General features: G+C 44.9%; 2 protein-coding genes across 5 annotated transcripts in view; one reads left to right on the forward strand and one right to left on the reverse strand.

Moving 5' to 3' along the window:
* The first annotated feature begins 26 nt into the window (after positions 1-26).
* elk3 (ETS transcription factor ELK3) lies at positions 27-10,614 on the forward strand. 2 transcript variants are annotated; one of them, XM_027019763.2, is made up of 5 exons: positions 27-401; positions 5,976-6,187; positions 6,424-7,182; positions 8,004-8,126; positions 9,484-10,614. In XM_027019763.2, the coding sequence occupies exons 2-5, from the start codon at positions 5,981-5,983 to the stop codon at positions 9,580-9,582; spliced, it is 1,188 nt and encodes a 395-aa protein (XP_026875564.1). In that variant the 5' UTR covers positions 27-401; positions 5,976-5,980; the 3' UTR covers positions 9,583-10,614. The 2 variants fall into 2 exon arrangements, with proteins under 2 accessions (XP_026875564.1, XP_026875565.1); XM_027019764.2 differs by having other exon boundaries at positions 5,979-6,187.
* A 1,356-nt stretch (positions 10,615-11,970) lies between these two features.
* Positions 11,971-19,325, reverse strand: part of cdk17 (cyclin-dependent kinase 17) — a 48,587-nt gene continuing 41,232 nt past the window's right edge. For all 3 annotated transcript variants that reach the window (XM_035528391.1, XM_035528390.1, XM_035528392.1), the window contains 12 exons: positions 18,739-18,795; positions 18,455-18,569; positions 18,052-18,146; positions 17,894-17,956; positions 17,397-17,520; positions 17,151-17,271; positions 14,867-14,964; positions 14,319-14,424; positions 13,468-13,510; positions 13,248-13,338; positions 13,081-13,158; positions 11,971-12,661 (listed from right to left, as the gene is read on the reverse strand). In XM_035528391.1, the coding sequence (XP_035384284.1) occupies positions 12,624-12,661; positions 13,081-13,158; positions 13,248-13,338; positions 13,468-13,510; positions 14,319-14,424; positions 14,867-14,964; positions 17,151-17,271; positions 17,397-17,520; positions 17,894-17,956; positions 18,052-18,146; positions 18,455-18,569; positions 18,739-18,795 (1,029 nt within the window). In that variant the 3' untranslated portion in view covers positions 11,971-12,623. The remainder of the gene's footprint in view (positions 12,662-13,080; positions 13,159-13,247; positions 13,339-13,467; positions 13,511-14,318; positions 14,425-14,866; positions 14,965-17,150; positions 17,272-17,396; positions 17,521-17,893; positions 17,957-18,051; positions 18,147-18,454; positions 18,570-18,738; positions 18,796-19,325) is intronic.

The following is a 19,325-nucleotide window of genomic DNA, read 5'->3' on the forward strand; positions in this document are numbered from 1 at the left end:
AGCTTTGGGCACAGATTCGGGTTACAATATTGCTCTGTGTGTGTGTGTGTGTGTGTGTCAGAATAGAGCGATGTTGGCCATCAGTGGGCCGAGCGCGAGGAGAGAGGAGGAAAAGTGTGTTTACACAGACGGCCGAGCGCCTGGGGAATAGAGCACGAGAGGAAGTGAGCCGGCTCGCTGTCTGCCTGCACCAACTTCCTGCTCAGAGAGAGCGAGAGAGAGAGAGCGAGAGAGAGAGAGAGAGCGAGAGAGAGAGAGAGAGAGAGAGAGAAAAAAACAGTCGGGATCCCATTACAGTCGGACTGTGCTGTCGAGACGGCCGACAGCATGGAAAAACAGGGCATTTTACGGAATTCTTTTTAACAGACTAAAAAGACGAAAAAAATACACATCGCCCACGGGTATGTGGCATACTACTTACACTTATTGTTTGTTTACTTTGGTGATTATTATTAGCAATTTAACAAATAACAATATATTAGTAGTCTATAAAAGTATGAGAACACTCCTATATAAAGATCGGGAATTTATTGGAGGAATATGTAGCCTAAACGACAAACTGTTGTATAATTTGGTATATTATAGTATGTAATATGGTGCGTAAATAGATTTAGGCATTTTCACATAGTATGTTGCTGTACTAAATAAGTTTGCCTACTTAACGGACGCGGTTGGAACTGTCTTAAGTTTGACAGTATCAGCGGACATTCCGTGTAAATCCTTTCTCTTAGATATTTACGCATAAGGTTCTGAAAACGTTTGTATTCCTTCCTTCGCACTGGTCTTATTTTCGAGCTTTTTTATTATTATTTGAATGTTTTAAGGCACTGCTAGATAGACGGAGCTGAAAGGTGCTCCTGGCTCTTTAAAAGCACTAGTAGAGTTTCTGGTTTGTCTGGAAACAGCAGCAGCAGACTAATTGCCATGCGCTTCCGGATTGAAACTGGCAGCAGACAGCATCTTGAAAATGAGTCATTGGGGCAAACAAAGAAACTTCAGTTCGCAGTAGCGCTGGTGTTACTCGTGCATCTGGTTGTCTGGGTTATTTTTCATTGTCGGGTGATCTTTGGTGAATGTAATTCGCTCAGACAAAGTGATTCTCTAAGGCGGATCTGCCTCGGAGGGTTTTAGGTTAGGCGTTCCTGGAGCTCGAGAGTCGTGGTGGTGTAAAGAAGCCCTCTAAAGGCCCTCTCGGAGCAGCTCGCTGAATTTTCCACTGCAAATCTGCGAGCAGGAAGAGCGCACATTTAGTCATGGCTAAGTAATGTCTGCACACAGCAACTAATCTCATTACGAGTTTCCGCTCGCGCTACAGTAGAGGGACTTGTGCGCGCATGCGGTGAGCTTGGATTTTTAAAGCTGTCTGCACAACCATTAAAACTAACCGGTGGGCTCCTAAAATTTGCATTTATCATAGTTTACTGCACACGCCTTTTCCATACGGTGGGATAGGGTCTCTTCCGCTAGTCCTGTTCCCAGCCTAAAGCGCACCACCCAGCGTGTGCAGACTGCGTCGTGTTGTTAGTGATGCACTACTGTGTGTACTTGCGACACTTGCCAGTGAATTCCTTCTTACCATTCAGTCCCTATTCATAACGTAAACTCTAAATGTGATTGATTTAATCACTGGAAGTAGGGAGTTGTTTCCTTCTGGACAAAATAATTTCCTTCATTAAGACATACTAAAGATCATCGGTGTGTGATAATTGAAGTCAATTTATTGAGGACATATTCACTGTTGCCAGTGCAGTGCTTCCCATTGTTAGTGCATATAGGCCAGGCATCTTGCATCACTAGCAGAATGAACACATTAGCAGATGAATTAATAATTACTGCATTTAATAGTGATCAGTGTGTAATGGTTGTGGTGCATTTATATGTGCAGATGAGTCATTAGCTTGGCCGTACACAAGGTTTAACTGCAGCCATGGAGCAAAGAGGAAATCTTCCATTTGTGCTGTATGTCTGTCCAGTACCCCTGTCCCCGGGCTTCCGGCTGGCTCTCTGCAGGAATTCCTACCTTTCAGTTTGGGAGCGGCATTCCCAGGAAGACGCCCTCCAAAGGAGAATTGGAGGAAGTCCTGATTTAGACAGTTTTACAGTCGCTTAACACAGATGCTGAGCTCAGAGGATGCTAGAGCAGGAAACAGTTTTATTTTGCCTCTTTTGGGGTTTACAAAAAAGCAGAGGGGTGTGTGTGTGTGTGTGTGTGTGAGAGAGAGAGAGAGAGAGAGAGAAAGAACTGCCTAATCTGTATCAAGGCCTTTGGTTGGAAGGAGTGAAACTGTTCTATACTTGTATGTAAATCTAATGGGGCACAAGTAAATGGAAATAAACGTGTGTTTAAACTTCCGGGTAAATACTGCCAGCCTATCCTGGGAGTCTTAGTCCTTCCTGACCACATCCTCCTTTGTCACCGTGGAAACATCCTGGACTTAACTAGGTCTAGCCCATGTGTGCCTCTGGCCAAAAGGGGTGTGTATGTCATCCTTACTCACTTTCTCTGGGGTCTCAAACCAGATAACCTTAGCACTGAACAACTTTCACTTATCAGTTATACAGAGAGATCTTCAAACCAGTCACTGTGAATCACTGTAAATACTCAACTTATAAAGTGAGTCTGTAGAGAGATCTAAAATCTCTCCTGTCTGGCTCTCAGTTTGTCTGCTATTACTGACTATTAGAGCCATGTTTGCTGAAATGCTTACTAAACAGACAGGACACTGCGTGAGCTGGAAATACAACAGGGCCTTTTCCGAAGTAAGCGCCATTGCAATCAGGGAGTTCCTCTTTCCCAATGAAACATGTTCACTGTCAAAGTTATCCACACCAGTGGGTCAGCCAGTATTTTTTTTCCATCTATAGCTCACTCTGTCACAGAGTCTGTACCTTACACTCTGCAAATTGCCTCGTCACTCCGTGTGTGTGTGTGTGGTGACCATAGTGATTTTTAACAAGCCATATGATGTCTGTACCTCGTTAAAGCAGGACAGCCTAGTGTTTGATGGCTTTGCTGCTGTGAGAGCTATGGATGGAGCTGGCAAAAAATTCTAATCTATTTTATTGTGTTTTGACTGCTTTAGAGCATTTAAACCACCATCTGACTAGCCCAAGATGGTGATGAGCTTTAGTGCTGGCTGTATTAAATAGACATGAGTTTTGAAGTATACCTTCTCACAATATCTGTGAACTTGTCGATCGGTTTTTGGTTCTATCTTCAGCAGGAGGCTGGTTGTGTTCCTGAGGTCCACATTCCTCTTTCTTACTTCATTCATTATCTCTGTAGTGAATAAACACCTAAAGACACTGTAATCATATAGCGGTCTCATACTACACCTCAGCCTAAAGCATCGAGCATCCTTGACCAGATCAAAACAACATGTGCAAGGGCCACAGGCATTATCTGATAATGCAGCATCCAGTTTGGAATGAACCAAGTCATTCAGTGAATGCCTTATACACTTAGTGTGCATGTCTCTTCCAGTCATGTAGAAGAATTAGATACTTTAACATCTCATGTCAGCTGTGATGGTGTCGTTTGGTATTAATCTACGTGTTGCAAATTAACGAGAAATTCGAACAAATCGGGCAATGTTCTCTCCTGTGAGAAAGTCAAAATCCAGCAACTGGCCTCTCTCGTCGCTGCAAGAGTGGCTCGCTCATACACCTCATGCTGACAGTAGGCATACAGCGCGTTAATCCAACTCGGTCCACAAACGTGAGGTCGATTTCGATTTACAGTCGAATCAATGAGTCAAAATTAAACCGCTTTCTAAATCCACGAAATCTGATTTGTCTGAGCCTAACACGCAGCGCCTAGCGTGGTCCGCCGGTGACCGGGCGCTTGCCTGGTTTGAATTTGAGCCATTCCGAAGCGGTATCGCGCTGGACATCCTGTGGTGGGAGATTACGGTCTCTGTCCGTCTCGCTCCTGGAGTGGAAAGCAGCGCCGTGAGCACGGCTACAGTTTCAAGCGTCGCTGTTCTTATCTGCACTTAGGCCGGCCTGCCAGCGATTTCGGTGTATGCGAGCGGCACGCTCTCTGAAGCGCAGTTTGGTTCCTGTTGGGCTCGGGCCAGGTTAATTATTAAACTAACCAAGACATCCTCGGACTTTCTCTTCTCTCGGTGTCTGTTCCCTGTTCCGTTGGTTTCCTCTTTTCTCTTGGATACCTTCTGTTCCAGCATGTCTCCCCTCCGTCCCCACGTAACCCCCGCCCTCTCTAATCCGTCAACATGGCACCTTTCACCACCCTTCCGATCCGGACAAACTCCATATTTGCCTTGGCTGTCTCTCCGGTTCACCCGCGTGTGGGCCCGTAGGAAAGAAGCATCCCTTGCCCTTCCTGCTCCCAGTTGCCCCGGTTGTTACCCTGTTCTCAGATCGCGGGGGTGCCTTTGGGCTGTGGGGACGCGCGCATCTACGAGTCGCAGCTGCCAACAGGTCAGCGCTGCTTGCCTGTTGTTGTTTATGAGGCGGTTTGTTAATATGCAACAGAACAGGAAATTCTTGCCGAGTTAGAGAGAGAGGACAGGAGATTTCGTTGAGAGGTTTTCCCCCGGAATCTAGCATGTGCTGAAGCTACATGCATGTGGCCGATGGTTTCGGTAGAGTGTGTTTTATGAGGCTGTTCTACAGGTTTGATGAACTCGTCACACTTTAAGCTTGCGAGAAAGAAAACTAAAAAAATATCAACCTCATTAATTTTTGCAACTTCTGTAAGAGGTTTCACTGAAAAGTGTTTCTACGGCTACGTTCACATTACCAACCTGAAGTGACTCTAATCGGATTTTTTTTTTTCTGCGAGTCATTTTACAAACGATATGTTGTTAACGTATCAATGTGCGCTTGCGTGGGCTTCGGAAAGCTAGATGCGTTCACATTGCAGACAGCTCTGTTACTTGCAGTTATTCATGTGAACCGTCAAGATAGGTAAATCCGATCAGAGCAAAAACTCAAAATCGAAGAAAGTGGCTTGTGACGTGAATGTAGCCCGTGTTTCTAGAAAGGATATAAATCTGAGTAACATGTTGGGAATCGCGTATGCAGACAAACCAGTAAACCTCTAGGGTAATTGGAGCCAGTCCCTCTAGCAACCCAACAAATTTACACACCCTACCACAAACATCGTAGCCTAACTTCTGTTTATCTATGACAGACGGAAGTTCTGGAACAGAAGTGAGAGAATGGCAAGAAATTACACAGCACACAGATCTTGCTAGCAGCATACACTTTGTCCAAGCACACATGTTTTAAAGTCATTCTCTTAACAGAGAGAGATTAACACACAGAGAGAGAGAGAGACAGAGACAGACAGACAGACAGAGACTGAGACAGATTCCCTAGCAGGAACCTCTATTAGGTAAGAAAGCGGTATTCTGATGGCACTTTTCCTCACCCAAAAGAACTGTGGTTTACTTCTGATCATTTGTGGTAGATGGACATTCTGTAATGATATCATTTACATTTGCTTACTGGAAGTGAACTGTTTTTCACAGACCCACACCCACACATGTGAGAGCTGTGCCAATACTGTTGTGTATATCTTACAATTGTATTTTTAACAATATGTTGTTGAAATTTGGAACCCTTGAATCAGTAATCTATTTAAAATGCATTTATAATTACAACTGTAGTTTAATCAGTGAAATATAATGGTTCAGTGGTTATGGCAATGGTTATGTGCTCATAGATGCTGATCACTACAAAAGCCCAGCAAAAAGATTCCATCTCTGGGTACTATAGAAGAACCTGTAAAATAATTATGATCTAATTGTGAACTAGTAATGCATGTAATATCAAATCTATCATATGTGTCACAAGCCAGTTAGCAAAACCCAGCCCTAACACATAAATGCACACCTCCAAGCAGAAGGCAAAATGGAGGCAAAAGATCCAGTTGATGATGATGATGATGATGATATCTATCTATCTATCTGTGTGTGTGTGTGTGTGTGTATGGGCTGTGTGTGTAGCAGACATGGAGAGTGCCATCACGTTGTGGCAGTTCCTGCTGCAGCTGCTGCTGGACCAGAGCCACAAGCATTTGATCTGCTGGACGTCCAACGACGGCGAGTTCAAACTGCTCAAGTCCGAGGAGGTCGCCAAACTTTGGGGCCTGCGCAAAAACAAGACAAACATGAACTACGACAAACTCAGCCGAGCCCTGCGTTACTACTACGACAAGGTTAGATGCACATACACACACCCGCGCCAAGGGCCATCTGCAATTTTCAGGTTTAGTTTTTCAATCTTGTGTTTGTTCATGAGCTTTTAACTGAAATGGAAAACATAAACATCGTGATGGCTATTTACCGAAAAGACACGATTAATGTTTTGCCCGTAACACCTCCTGTAAAATGTGATATACAAATAAAATGAAGGTGATTTTTTTTTGTTTGTTTGTTTGTTTTTCTCTTGCAGAACATTATAAAAAAGGTGATTGGTCAGAAGTTTGTTTACAAATTTGTGTCATTTCCTGACATCCTGAAAATGGATCCCCAGGCTGTGGAGCTGGGCCGAGAGGGAGGCAGTGTCATGTTACAAGAGGTGGAGTCTGATGGTGGAGATGGGGAGGAGTCTCCAAAACTTACTCTGTCGTCGCTCAGAAGTCCCGCCTGTAGGAATGAATATCTTCATTCCGGCCTGTACTCATCTTTTACTGTTAGCTCCCTCCAAGGCCCACCGCCCCTACTGCATCCCATAAAGGTGGAGAAACAGAGAGGGGCAGAGCGAGGGGAGGAAGGACCGACTGTGATTCGATTTGTTACCAATCGCTCAGAGAAAGCAGTGCCCCTCTCCTCTTCCCCTGTACCTGCCTCTTCTGAGGTTTTCTTCAGCGCCAAAGCCTCTCCGCAGTCCTCCCGCTCCCCCTCCCCCTCTCGTAGCCCATCCTATACACGAAGGCAAGGGCTGAGCCCAGAGGCTCGGATGGACGAATCAGAGCAAAATGCTCAGCCTCTCAATTTATCATCTAGCCACAGGGAGCGTGCCCAGACCCAGGCCCCACCCCATGAGAGGAGAACCAGTAACAACGGACTTCCTCCAAAGGCTCGAAAGCCAAAAGGTCTGGAAATCTCGGCCCCTTCCATACTGCTTTCTGGAAGTGACCTGGGTTCCATTGCCCTTAACAGCCCTGCACTGCCCTCAGGGTCCCTCACGCCAGCCTTCTTTACTGCACAGGTAACGCACACACACACACACACACACACACACACACACACACGACACACTTTCACACATAGCATCAAACACACAATACCCTCGTTTAGTTAAGCCGTGTGGCTACTTAAAGGAAGATGGATAAGTGGGCTAAAAAGAATGAGACATCGACACATAAAGGGGGTAAAAAGTGAGCAGGAGGAACGAGAGCCGTAAGTGAATCCACATGTCAGTAATCATGCACACTAGAGTGGAGTGACATGGGGCAGAAAGAGGGTGAGATGAAACTGATTTCATATGTCTAGACGGAACCTGGCGATCCAAGGTCCCTGAACTTGTGAAAACCAACACACTCAAACATTCACCGTCATTCTCACTGTCTTTCTCAAAACAGTTGTTTCTCGGTCATTCCTCATGTCCTGACGGTATTGTAGTGCAAAGATAATCACAAAGCAGTGTGGTGATTACAGTAATGATCTCAACTCCATTATCCTTTAAGGGAACCTAGCCCAAACCTGTCCCATTTACACAAAATAACAGTGATCCAGTCATAAATGTAATTTAATATTGAAATTAATATTTACTTCTGCATACATTTATACCAACTTTCTTCACACAGTCATTGTCAAGATAGCGTAGTAAACAGTTCTGCATTTTGTGAAACAGCTGGTTCAGCTTCTCTGGACTAAGACACTGTCCATGGACGGAGAACCATGAACTCTGATCCCCGTGCAACACTTCCTTTATCATCAAAAACAATGAAGCATACACGTGTCCACCCAGCATTTTCCCCAGTGGAACACTTGCCAGCGCTGTACCTGGATGTGTGTGTGTGCCTGCAGACTCCCTCGGGCTTGCTTCTGGCTCCAAGCCCTCTCCTGTCCTCCATTCATTTCTGGAGCAGTCTGAGTCCCGTTGCCCCCCTCAGCCCAGCACGGCTACAGGGCCATGGCTCTCTCTTTCAGGTACATACACACACGTGCACAGGCTACATATGCACCATACACAGAACCACTACAAAAGCAGACCTTTTTATGCACATTTATGGAGAGAATAGCTAAAGTTGATAGGAGAATCTTTGGTTGTGTGTGTTTCGGTCATTGTGTCTGAAATCAGGGGAGGACACTCTGCTGAGAGTTATCTGTGTTTTCTATCATGAGCTCTGGCCATATGATCAGAGCCTTTGGCCAAAAGTTTGAAGTGGGTGATTGCGAGTGCGTCCATGTGATGTTTTGTGCAGTTGAGTATTTATGTACATGATTGAGAAGCTGTGTGTGTCTGGTGAGCATGTACTTTTGCTCAGAGAGTGCGTTTCAATTTGGTGTCGTGTTTCACTGCTCATGTGAGGGAGAGGGGAAATCCTGTGGATACTTCCTGTTCTGGCCCAAGGGAGACAGTCTGTGGAGTGTGTGTGCACACTTTGTGTTTATAGACAACTTGCTTTGTGAGGGGCAGGGTGTGTCTTTTGCAAACATCACAACAGGAAACTTTGTAGGTAACCAAGGTAACTTTCTTAACAATGCTAGTAACAATAATATGTTCTTTTGCTGCACTGTACAACACACACACACACATTAATTCACAGCAATTCTTTCACTTTCACACTTCCTCCATAGGTGATGGCACAGTCCGTTTTTGGCTGGATACACATTTTGTTTGTGTGTGTGTGATTGGCTGTGGGGGGAAACGCTCCTCAATATAGTTTGTTGTCTATTTTTTTCCTCAGAAAGAACTGTTCTTCCCCTTTCTCTTTTCTGTACCTCTGCTTTTCAGTCTTCTAAAGGAAGCTTCAGTCTCCCATTCTTAGTAATTACTCTGTGTTATTCCCCTGCCTAAGGTTTTTATGTCACTCTGGGCAAAGGATTTACTTGTGTATCTCTCTCTGTGTGTGTGTGTGTTCGGGTTTGGAAATAAGCTACAGATGTTTCCTCTCCGCATTGGATACGAAGGGGGGCAGCTTCCTGTTAAAAAAGGGAGGGGGTGATAACTGAAAAAGACTGACTCTGTGTGTATAGTCAGCTCTCTCATAACAGGAAGTTCCTCTCCTAGCATTACCATGATGCATTAGTGGTCATGAGGGGCTGAGTACGTACGTTTGTGTGTACGAGTCCGAGAAGGCTAGTCATTGAGAAGCCTCAAACTCTCTTTGCAGTGTTTCAGTAAAGCACAGTGAAAGTACTGCCAATAGCAGCAGTTGTTTACATTTTTGAAACCATTAACAACTGACCTTTTGTGGTATTTCTGTAGGTGTACAGACATGCATTTCTGCATTGCGTGATATGAACCCTTTTAATAGCGATTGTTTTCTCTCCCTCTCCTCAGTTCCCCACGCTGTTGAACGGACCTCTCCCTGTGCCTCTCCCTAACCTGGACTCTTCCTCTTCCTCTCTCCTCCTTTCTTCCAGTGCTCAGAAATCCTGATTCCAAACCACTCACCTGTGAAATATGTTCAGACCAACACACACAGAGCCTAACACTCGATAAAAAAAATCAGCAGACTCAAGGTTGCACTACACCCCCTTGTGGTTAAACTTACCCCAGAAATAACCACAACTAACATTGTAATGAACGTAGAATTTTTTTTTTAAATGATTAAAACTCAGGCTAAACACCAAAACGCTCACATGGTAGGATTTTATTGTGCCAAAGAAAAATGTCCATCCCTGGAAACAATTAGCTGGGGGGGGGAGGAGAGAGACAGCCATAGAATCAATAGCTTTCTATAAAGCAGACATCTTTGAAAATATTTTTTTAAATAACCGTGAGACAAGACACATGTAGTAGTGCTGGATCATGCCCAGTTGAACATAGCGCACACATCACCTTACATCAACACATTAGTGGCCATCAAGCTTAGCGCAGTAACGTGGACTCCTCTGTGCGTTCTCCCCCGTGAGAGGTCCATTGTGGAGATGACCTCAGATGTGCTTCTCACACGTCTACCTGAGTCACACCCGTGGTGTTTGCATCCCAACCTTGTCCTCACTGCTCCAGTCTCGGCTTCGGTGGAGCTCCTGCTGCAGAGCTAAGGGAGGACACTCATTCCAACTCCAAACAGAGGGATTCTACTGGCATTTTAGTTTAGTTTGTTTTGGGTTTGAAATCTTTTTCTGAGGCTGTGAATCAGGTTTTCTGTTTGTCTGGTATTGTATTGTATATTAATGTAATGTATGCACTGTGCTTCAAACTACCGGCTGTGCCTTCTTGTGTAAGAATGTGTATATGTATTTTCCTGCTTGAAAAATTCAAACCAAACAAAACAAATGTTTTTGTAATAGACGAAATTCCATTACCATATTGGAAAGAAAAGCTTTGTAATAGCTTTGTTATTTTTTTCATTAAGGAATTGAAAAACAATGTATTCTCATATTAATTTTATATTTTTGCTTTCTAAAGAGTCATGGAAATGTGCCTCTTAATTTGTTTGAAATAAAAGACAAGCATTGAATGCTATGCACTGTCCAGTTCTAAAAACTGTTCAAACACTTGTGATTTATACTGCCGCATTAGAGACACAATAACTGATACCCAGTTCCTTCAGACACTTAAATACATTCTTACATTATGAAACGGATTTCAAAAAATACACAGCAAAGAATGCTCTGTATGAAACAGACCATGTTTACTTCACTGATTAAGAGAAATAAATATCTGCAGTAGAAAGAGTTAAAACGGTCAATTCAGTCGACAGTTTAAACCGAGAGCGTCAGTGTTCCACAGAGGCAAGGTCTACAAGACACCTGGCGTTCCATGCATCTATACACACATATATACACACGCTTCTCCAGTCACAATCAACTGCAAAATTACAATATTAATCAACATAACTGTCAGTTCAGAAAGAAAAAAGAAAAAAAGACTCGTTGGTTCAATCCAAAACCTCAGTTTGAAATTTCCTGTTTCTTCATGGGTACAAATGTTGGAAAATGAAAAGCACTGGTCCAGTGCAGTCATCGTGGGTTTGTTCCTCTATTTTACATACTCATTATCTTTTTTCCTCTCTGAATAAAACCCAGCACAAACTGTGAGACATCTGGACTCCAACATGCCACACTGAGATACCATACCATTATTCACAGAAGAATCAAACTGTAACTTAGAAAAGTCTCTTAATACTGTTAATGAAACTAACTCATCTTCATGACCTCATTAGCTTGGTGCAACGAGGCTCTGTACAGTCTGATCTCTCTCTCTCTCTCTCCCTCACACACACAAAACACATACAATCAATCAAAAGCTACAATGATCTTGTATGACTCATTTTTGTATAGTCACTACGATGCTTTGGGGACAGTAGTCCTTGAGAGGGGAGTGGCTGGGCGAGGGAGGACCTTGGAGAAGCACTTCGGTCCAGGCACAAAGTGTTCACTGAAGAAGAGGGCAAAAGGCCTGAAGGAACGTGTTTGCCTGTTCGCAAGAGTACTGCCGCGCCGGTATTTCTGACCCAGTCACACAGCGCCTGCACCGTGCCATCACCTGGAAATGTCATGGCACCCACCACTGATCCACCACTGGATCTCCTACAGGAGGGAGCCTGGTGGAGCTGTCTCCCCAGGAGTGCTGGGAACAAGAACGCCCACCAGGGGAGTGGAGCAGGTCCTTCTCCCTGGGCTGGGGGGGGGGGGGGGGGGGGGGGGCACTTGAAATGTGAAGGTGAGCTCTGCAGATTAGAATACATTTCTGCATAGCTTTTACAAGTCTGCAGGAATGCGGTCTCTCTACACATGACCGCTGTGCCGAAAGAGAATGACATTCAAAAAGGGGCCGGAAGAATAAAGAAAACAAAAGCTGAAAGGCATTCATTCCATCTCTGTAGAACCAAAGCAATGACAAACAAATGATGTATACAACACTGCCATTACTAAAAGAGTTATTCAGAATTATAATAACTGTAAAAAAAGAAAAAGAAAATCTGTGACGGCAGTACTAACGTGTCCACGACAGCCAGGAAGGTTGTCTAAGAGTTGGGAAGTCAAAAGGAGACAGTAGTTGATTAGCAGCAAAAAAACAAAAACAAACACTGACCTCTTCAATAAATACACAGACACACACACACGCACATTCTCTCGTTCTCTCTTTCTCTTTCTCTCTCTCTCTCTCTCTCTCTCTCACAGTCTCCACATCAGGGGGAAAGTCAATACACTGTCTTACAGAACCAGAGGTGGGTCAGGGTATGTTTGTTACCGAGACTGGCTGCATGCTGGTCACAGAAGGATGGGAAAGAGATGGGCTGACCAGACCACTTCTCCCACCATACACGCACGCACGCACACACACACTCACACTGAAGGGCGGGAGGGGAGGCATGGGCTAGCCAGTTAGTCTATACAAGACAGTCACTGAGCAAATGCCATCATCCTGATCCACTGTGTGTGCTTGCTTGCATGTGTGTGTGTGTGTGTGTGTGTGTGTGCGCGCGCACACGCGCGTGCTTGTGCAAGTGTTCACGGATAAGCGAAGATTTAGAACAGCATGCTCTGTCTTCTGCTTTTGCTGTTTCCTATTGGGACAGAGAGAGAGGTATGGTAAAGTCCACTGTTAAACATGTATAAGATTTATAAACTCTTCTGAACAGCTATAAACAGAGGTTCGCAACTATGCATGGCCAAGTGTTCACTGCCTGAACACACTCAACCCAGCTCATCCAAGCCTGCCTGAGCTGCATCGAGTGTGTTGGGGCAGGAGGGATATGTGAAATTGTGCAGGTCAGTGGGTCCTCGGACTAGAGTTCAGAACCTCCGACTATAAAGGACTCTCAGGGAAATAAAAAAAATTCACTGAAAAACTTAGTCCACGACACCCTCTTCTGGACAAGCCGACATATCGCATTCTGACTTACATACATCAGCATACATCATATTACATCAGCAACCGCAATACAAACAGGCAGGCCGTGCAGACATAGAAACAAACACATACCCGTGTCTGGGTAGGAGGAATTCCGGTAGCCAGGGTCCCTCTGAAGTTGCACCTCTTTCAGTGTGAATATTGATATACCTGCAGGATAAGAATACATCGCATGAGTGTGTGTCCATATGCTGGCAGAGGATGTTTTGTGTACGAGGTATGGGTGCATGTTCACTCACTCTCAGGCAGTGTGTGCACACGCATGCCTAGACTCTTGAAGTAGGATTGTTTCATGGAATCATCAGCAGAAATTCGTTTCTTGGACTCATACTGGGAGCAGGACAAGAGAAATAAAAGGCATGGGGACAGAGAAGAGCAGGACTAGTGTCAGTGCTCTGAGAGCACAAGCCACACACTAGGTCAGTGTGTGCAAAAACAGGCCTGAAATGTTGCGCTCACCTTAAGAAAGGACAGCAACAACTCAATTCCTTCAGTGTCCAGCCTGTGGAGGGGAGGGAGGGAGAGAGTGTCTTGGTGTGGTGGCCAGCAGTGTGGTGACAAATTAAGAGTGGCAAACGAGAGGAAGGAAGAGAACAGCCTCAAAAATTCCACAGGATATCCTGACTTACTGACACACACACACACACACACACACACACACACACACACACACACGCGCGCACTCACACACAGACACACACACACACGCGCTCACACAGACACACACACACGGACACGCGTGCTCACACACACACACACGGACACACGCGTGGTCACACACACACACACGGACACACACACACACACACACGGACACACGCGTGCTCACACACACACACACGTGCTCACACACACACGGACACACACAAACATATATGCAGGTCATGGTCACTAACAGTGAGTGGTAAGAAAAACAGGGACAGGGCTGATGCTCAAAGGAAAGGTTCAGCAATTTTATTCATTACTATGTGATGCAAGTCTTTGTAGGTTATGGCGAAAAGGATATTTCTGGAGCTGTATGTTGGGAGTTTTATCATATTAATCTAAGGGTCAAAGAACATCTTAGAAACGTGACCTAATTAAGATGCCGAAACTCAAGGTGCCACATCCAAGTCTGAACTTGGTTCTTAAAGAACGCTGAGAACACAAAGCTGGTGAACCTTCTCTTAAAAAAACAACAAAAAAAGTTGTTTTCCCATCTCTGTCAAAATCAAATGTTTATACCAGCACCTAATTTTAACCAGTCTACTTATAGACAGAGCTATGCAGTAACCTCTTCCCCCCACAGGCCTGCATGCACGCACACATACCTGGGCGCATGGTTGATGAAGGGTTGCGGCTTGTATTTGGGGAAGTTGTAGGATTTGAACTCCTCAATAGATGAGATGCCTGGCCAGTTGTCCTCAGTAGGTGTGCCTGCACCACCAAGCCACAACAGTCATGTAATGGGATTATTTTACAGCGCTCTTTAATTACTGCAAGATCTAGGCACCATTGTTATTGGCTTGAAGGGCATCAGTGACACACATGCTCTTATAAGCAGGTTAATCAACTAATTTCACCTGTATATTGTTATAGTATAGAATTGAGTGCTGGGATCAGATTACTTATGCTAGAGAAGGCCAGCCTCTAGTCCCAGAAGTTATCAAGGTCTGACTCCATGTAACATGCCAAGTAAACACAGCAATGTCATTTCTTTGGTTACGTTCCTCGACTTAACCTTTTTTCAGTTGTTTTTTTTTATCCGGCGATATTTATTTTTCTGTGTGTGCGTGTGTGTGTGTGCGCTTGTGTGTGTGCGCGCACGCGCATGGGTGTGCGTGTGTGTGTGTGCGCGCGCGTGTGTGTGTGTGTATACCCAGGAGCCTAAAGATGAGATGCAGTTCATCTTCCACTGTAGACCCTGGGAAGAGTGGCCGACCAGCAGCCATCTCATAGAAGATACATCCAACCCCCCTATACAGACAGACATCATACGTCTAATGAAACATGCATCCAACACCCCCTATACAGACATCATACGTCTCATAAAACATACATCCAACACCCCCTATACAGACATCATACGTCTCATAAAACATACATCCAACCCCCCTATACAGACATCGTACATCTCATAAAACATACATCCAACCCCCCCTATACAGACATCGTACGTCTCATAAAACATACATCCAACCCCCCCTATACAGACATCGTACGTCTCATAAAACATACATCCAACCCCCTATACAGACATCGTACGTCTCATAAAACATACATCCAACACCCCCTATACAGACATCGTACGTCTCATAAAACATACATCCAACCCGCTATACAGACATCGTACGTCTCATAAAACATACATCCAACCCCCTATACAGACATCGTACGTCTCATAAAACATACATCCAACACCCCCTATACAGACATCGTACGTCTCATAAAACGTACATCCAACCCCCCTATAAAGACATCGTACGTCTCATAAAACGTACATCCAACCCCCCTATACAGACATCGTACGTCTCATAAAACGTACATCCAACCCCCCTATACAGACATCGTACGTCTCATAAAACGTACATCCAACCCCCCTATACAGACATCGTACGTCTCATAAAACATACATCCAACCCCCTATACAGACATCGTACATCTCATAAAACATACATCCAACCCCCCTATACAGACATCGTACGTCTAATGAAACATGCATCCAACACCCCCTATACAGACATCGTACGTCTCATAAAACATGCATCCAACCCCCCTATACAGACATCGTACGTCTCATAAAACATGCATCCAACCCCCCTATACAGACATCGTACGTCTCATGAAACGTACATCCAACCCCCCTATACAGACATCGTACGTCTCATGAAATATGCATCCAACACCCCCTATACAGACATCGTACGTCTCATAAAACATGCATCCAACCCCCCTATACAGACATCGTACGTCTCATAAAACATACATCCAACCCCCCTATACAGACATCGTACGTCTAATGAAACATGCATCCAACACCCCCTATACAGACATCGTACGTCTCATAAAACATGCATCCAACCCCCCTATACAGACATCGTACGTCTCATAAAACGTGCATCCAACCCCCCTATACAGACATCGTATGTCTCATAAAACATACATCCAACCCCCCTATACAGACAGAAATCATACGTCTAATGAAACATGCATCCAACACCCCCTATACAGACATCGTACGTCTCATAAAACATACATCCAACCCCCCTATACAGACATCGTACGTCTCATAAAACGTACATCCAACCCCCCTATACAGACATCGTACGTCTCATAAAACGTACATCCAACCCCCCTATACAGACATCGTACGTCTCATAAAACGTACATCCAACCCCCTATACAGACATCGTACGTCTCATAAAACGTACATCCAACCCCCCTATACAGACATCGTACGTCTCATAAAACGTACATCCAACCCCCCTATACAGACATCGTACGTCTCATAAAACGTACATTCAACCCCCCTATACAGACATCGTACGTCTCATAAAACGTACATCCAACACCCCCTATACAGACATACGTCTCATAAAACGTACATCCAACCCCCCCACACAGATATTGTACGTCTCATAAAAAGTACATCCAACCCCCCCATACAGACATCGTACGTCTCATAAAACATACATCCAACCCCCCCTATACAGACATCGTACGTCTCATAAAACATGCATCCAACCCCCCCTATACAGACATCGTACGTCTCATAAAACGTACATCCAACCCCCCTATACAGACATCGTACGTCTCATAAAACGTACATCCAACCCCCCCTATACAGACATCGTACGTCTCATAAAACGTACATCCAACCCCCCTATACAGACATCGTACGTCTCATAAAACGTACATCCAACCCCCCTATACAGACATCGTACGTCTCATAAAACGTACATCCAACCCCCCCTATACAGACATCGTACGTAATAAAAAGTTACATAAGGTTGTTTTTTATTAAAAAAAAACAAAACAAACCAGCCCTGTTTCTGACGTAAATTATAGCAGAAGCCAAAAGCAGGACAGCTTAAAAAGGACTGGCACATTGCATTCCTATGCAAATACAAATTGATTTGCACAGAAACAGATGATACACTCACCACATGTCAATCTGTGTGGAGTACTCCGAGGAGCCCAGCAGCACATCCGGAGGCCTGTACCACAGAGTCACCACCTCGTTTGAATACGTCTTAGTGGGGACAGACTTGGCCCTGGCTAGACCTGCAGCACACCGACCCAGAAAAATATGCGGTCATTCCTGTACCCCAACGGATGCTTTGAAAAGACTTTGAGAGTGCCCCCGTCCTGCGGGCAAACGGCGCAGCCACCCTGGGTACGCGGCTCACCAAAGTCAGCTAGCTTCAGCTCGCCTCGCTCGTTGATGAGCAGGTTCTGTGGTTTCAGGTCTCGGTGCAGAACCTTGCGTCTGTGGCAGTACGCCAGCCCTCGCAAGATCTGGAATAGGAAAATCTAGAAGCAAACCGTAAACCACAGGTTGGCAACACCGATAAACTTGCAGATAAACCACTTTTATTAATGAGATTTTTATTAATGCCCATTTGCCAGTAGGTTAAGCTGTGGTGATGTGTGAGGTTAAGGAGCTCGTCAGAGTCCTGCATAGCCAACATTATTTTGCAATGATTCAATAACTATGCGTGTATCCTCATAAATTCCACATATCCATGCACAACAAAGGAAGTGATGACATATGATGTCTTCAAGTAAACAAAGCGCTTGCGAAACGCAAATCATAGTACGTTTAAAAACAACTGACACTGCTTAACCTAGATATGACCTGTTGATACTCTATTTTTGCGCGTGTGCGCGCGCGCGAGATTTGTACCTTGACGTTGTGCATGCTCATAATGTTTCCACAGTCATCCATGTACTGCTTGAGGTCCTTATCCTGCAGAAAATACAGGCACTGGTGAGACAGGAAAGCTTCCCAGACCAACGTGTGTGAAAGGCTGTGGAGTGCGTAGTTTAGAGGGGCTGTCTCACCAGATACTCGAAGACAAGGGTGAGGGACTTGTCCGTATGGACGATGTCATGGAGAGTAACAATGTTGGCATGTTTCAGGTCTTTCAGTAATGACACTGAGACAGAAGAAAAGCAGACGATTGACTCGCGAGCAATGATAGTAGCACTGCGCAACCTATGCCCGGTACTCCTCAGCCAGGGCTAACCGTGGCCAACGGTGCTGGCTGAAACATCCTCAGTAAAATATGCAGTTGAAGCTGCATGCAGTCTGATGGGGATGTGCAGCGATACGATCAGTTGTGTGCAATGATGTCACGCAAAGCCTAGATGTGAAGAGCCTGCTACACTGTGCTTAAGAGCAAAGGATCTTAAAATTAAGCAAATAATGCGGTAGACTTCAGTGAAAAAATGTCAGTGTCATTACCCTCTCTGATGGCTGTGCATGGTGCCCCTTCCTCGTGCTCTAGCCGGATCTCCTTCAGAGCCACCAAGTTGTCCGTCAGTTTGCTCCGACCCTTGAAGACGGTGGCGTACGTCCCCTAAAACAAAAACACTGGTTTTAACGCAGGCCGCATGTAAATTTCACACCAAGCTATGATAACACAATAAGTATGTCAGGGTTCTATAGAGAGATTTCTATGGATGTTAATGACTTATTTGCAGATGTAACAGGTGGGGACAAACTTTGCCTGCAGATTAGTCTCTTACCTCTCCAAGTTTGTCCAGTTTGATGTAGGTCTCCAGTTTTCCAAAACCAATTTCTGACTGAATTGGGAAAGACAGAGAAGAGAATGTCCTTAATTGAGACATAGCTGCAGCTGTTTGTTGAACAGCCCTGTGCATGCTGAGTGGACCGCACCACACAGACACTCGTGTTTAGAGTGTGCTCATCCAGTCTGATATCTGCCGCCAATTCCGTTTCTCAGACAGACATTAAAATCATACAAAGTGCACAAGCTTGCAAACTCAGAGAGCACACCAGGGGGTGCTAGAACATAAACATGAGACACATTTCTCCCTCCTGCTCCCTCACACACAGAAACCATACATACACACAGGGTGAGTGCAAATAGGTGGTGGTGGGGAGTTTCGACAGAGATGGATGAGGGCCAAGAACAATAGATAGCCAAGAAAATGCAGACACCAAGGCAGGGAGCCTTTCATATGCAGAACCTGCTAGGCACACAAAGAACAGTGCGTGTGTGTGCGTGTAAGGACTAGGGTATTTTGCTCACCGACACTTGTGTTAAACATCAACAACGGCCAACTCTAGCACTGCGTGTCAGATTAAAAGA

The sequence above is a fragment of the Electrophorus electricus genome, chromosome 7 (genome assembly GCF_013358815.1).
Source record: "Electrophorus electricus isolate fEleEle1 chromosome 7, fEleEle1.pri, whole genome shotgun sequence".
NCBI lineage: Eukaryota > Metazoa > Chordata > Actinopteri > Gymnotiformes > Gymnotidae > Electrophorus > Electrophorus electricus.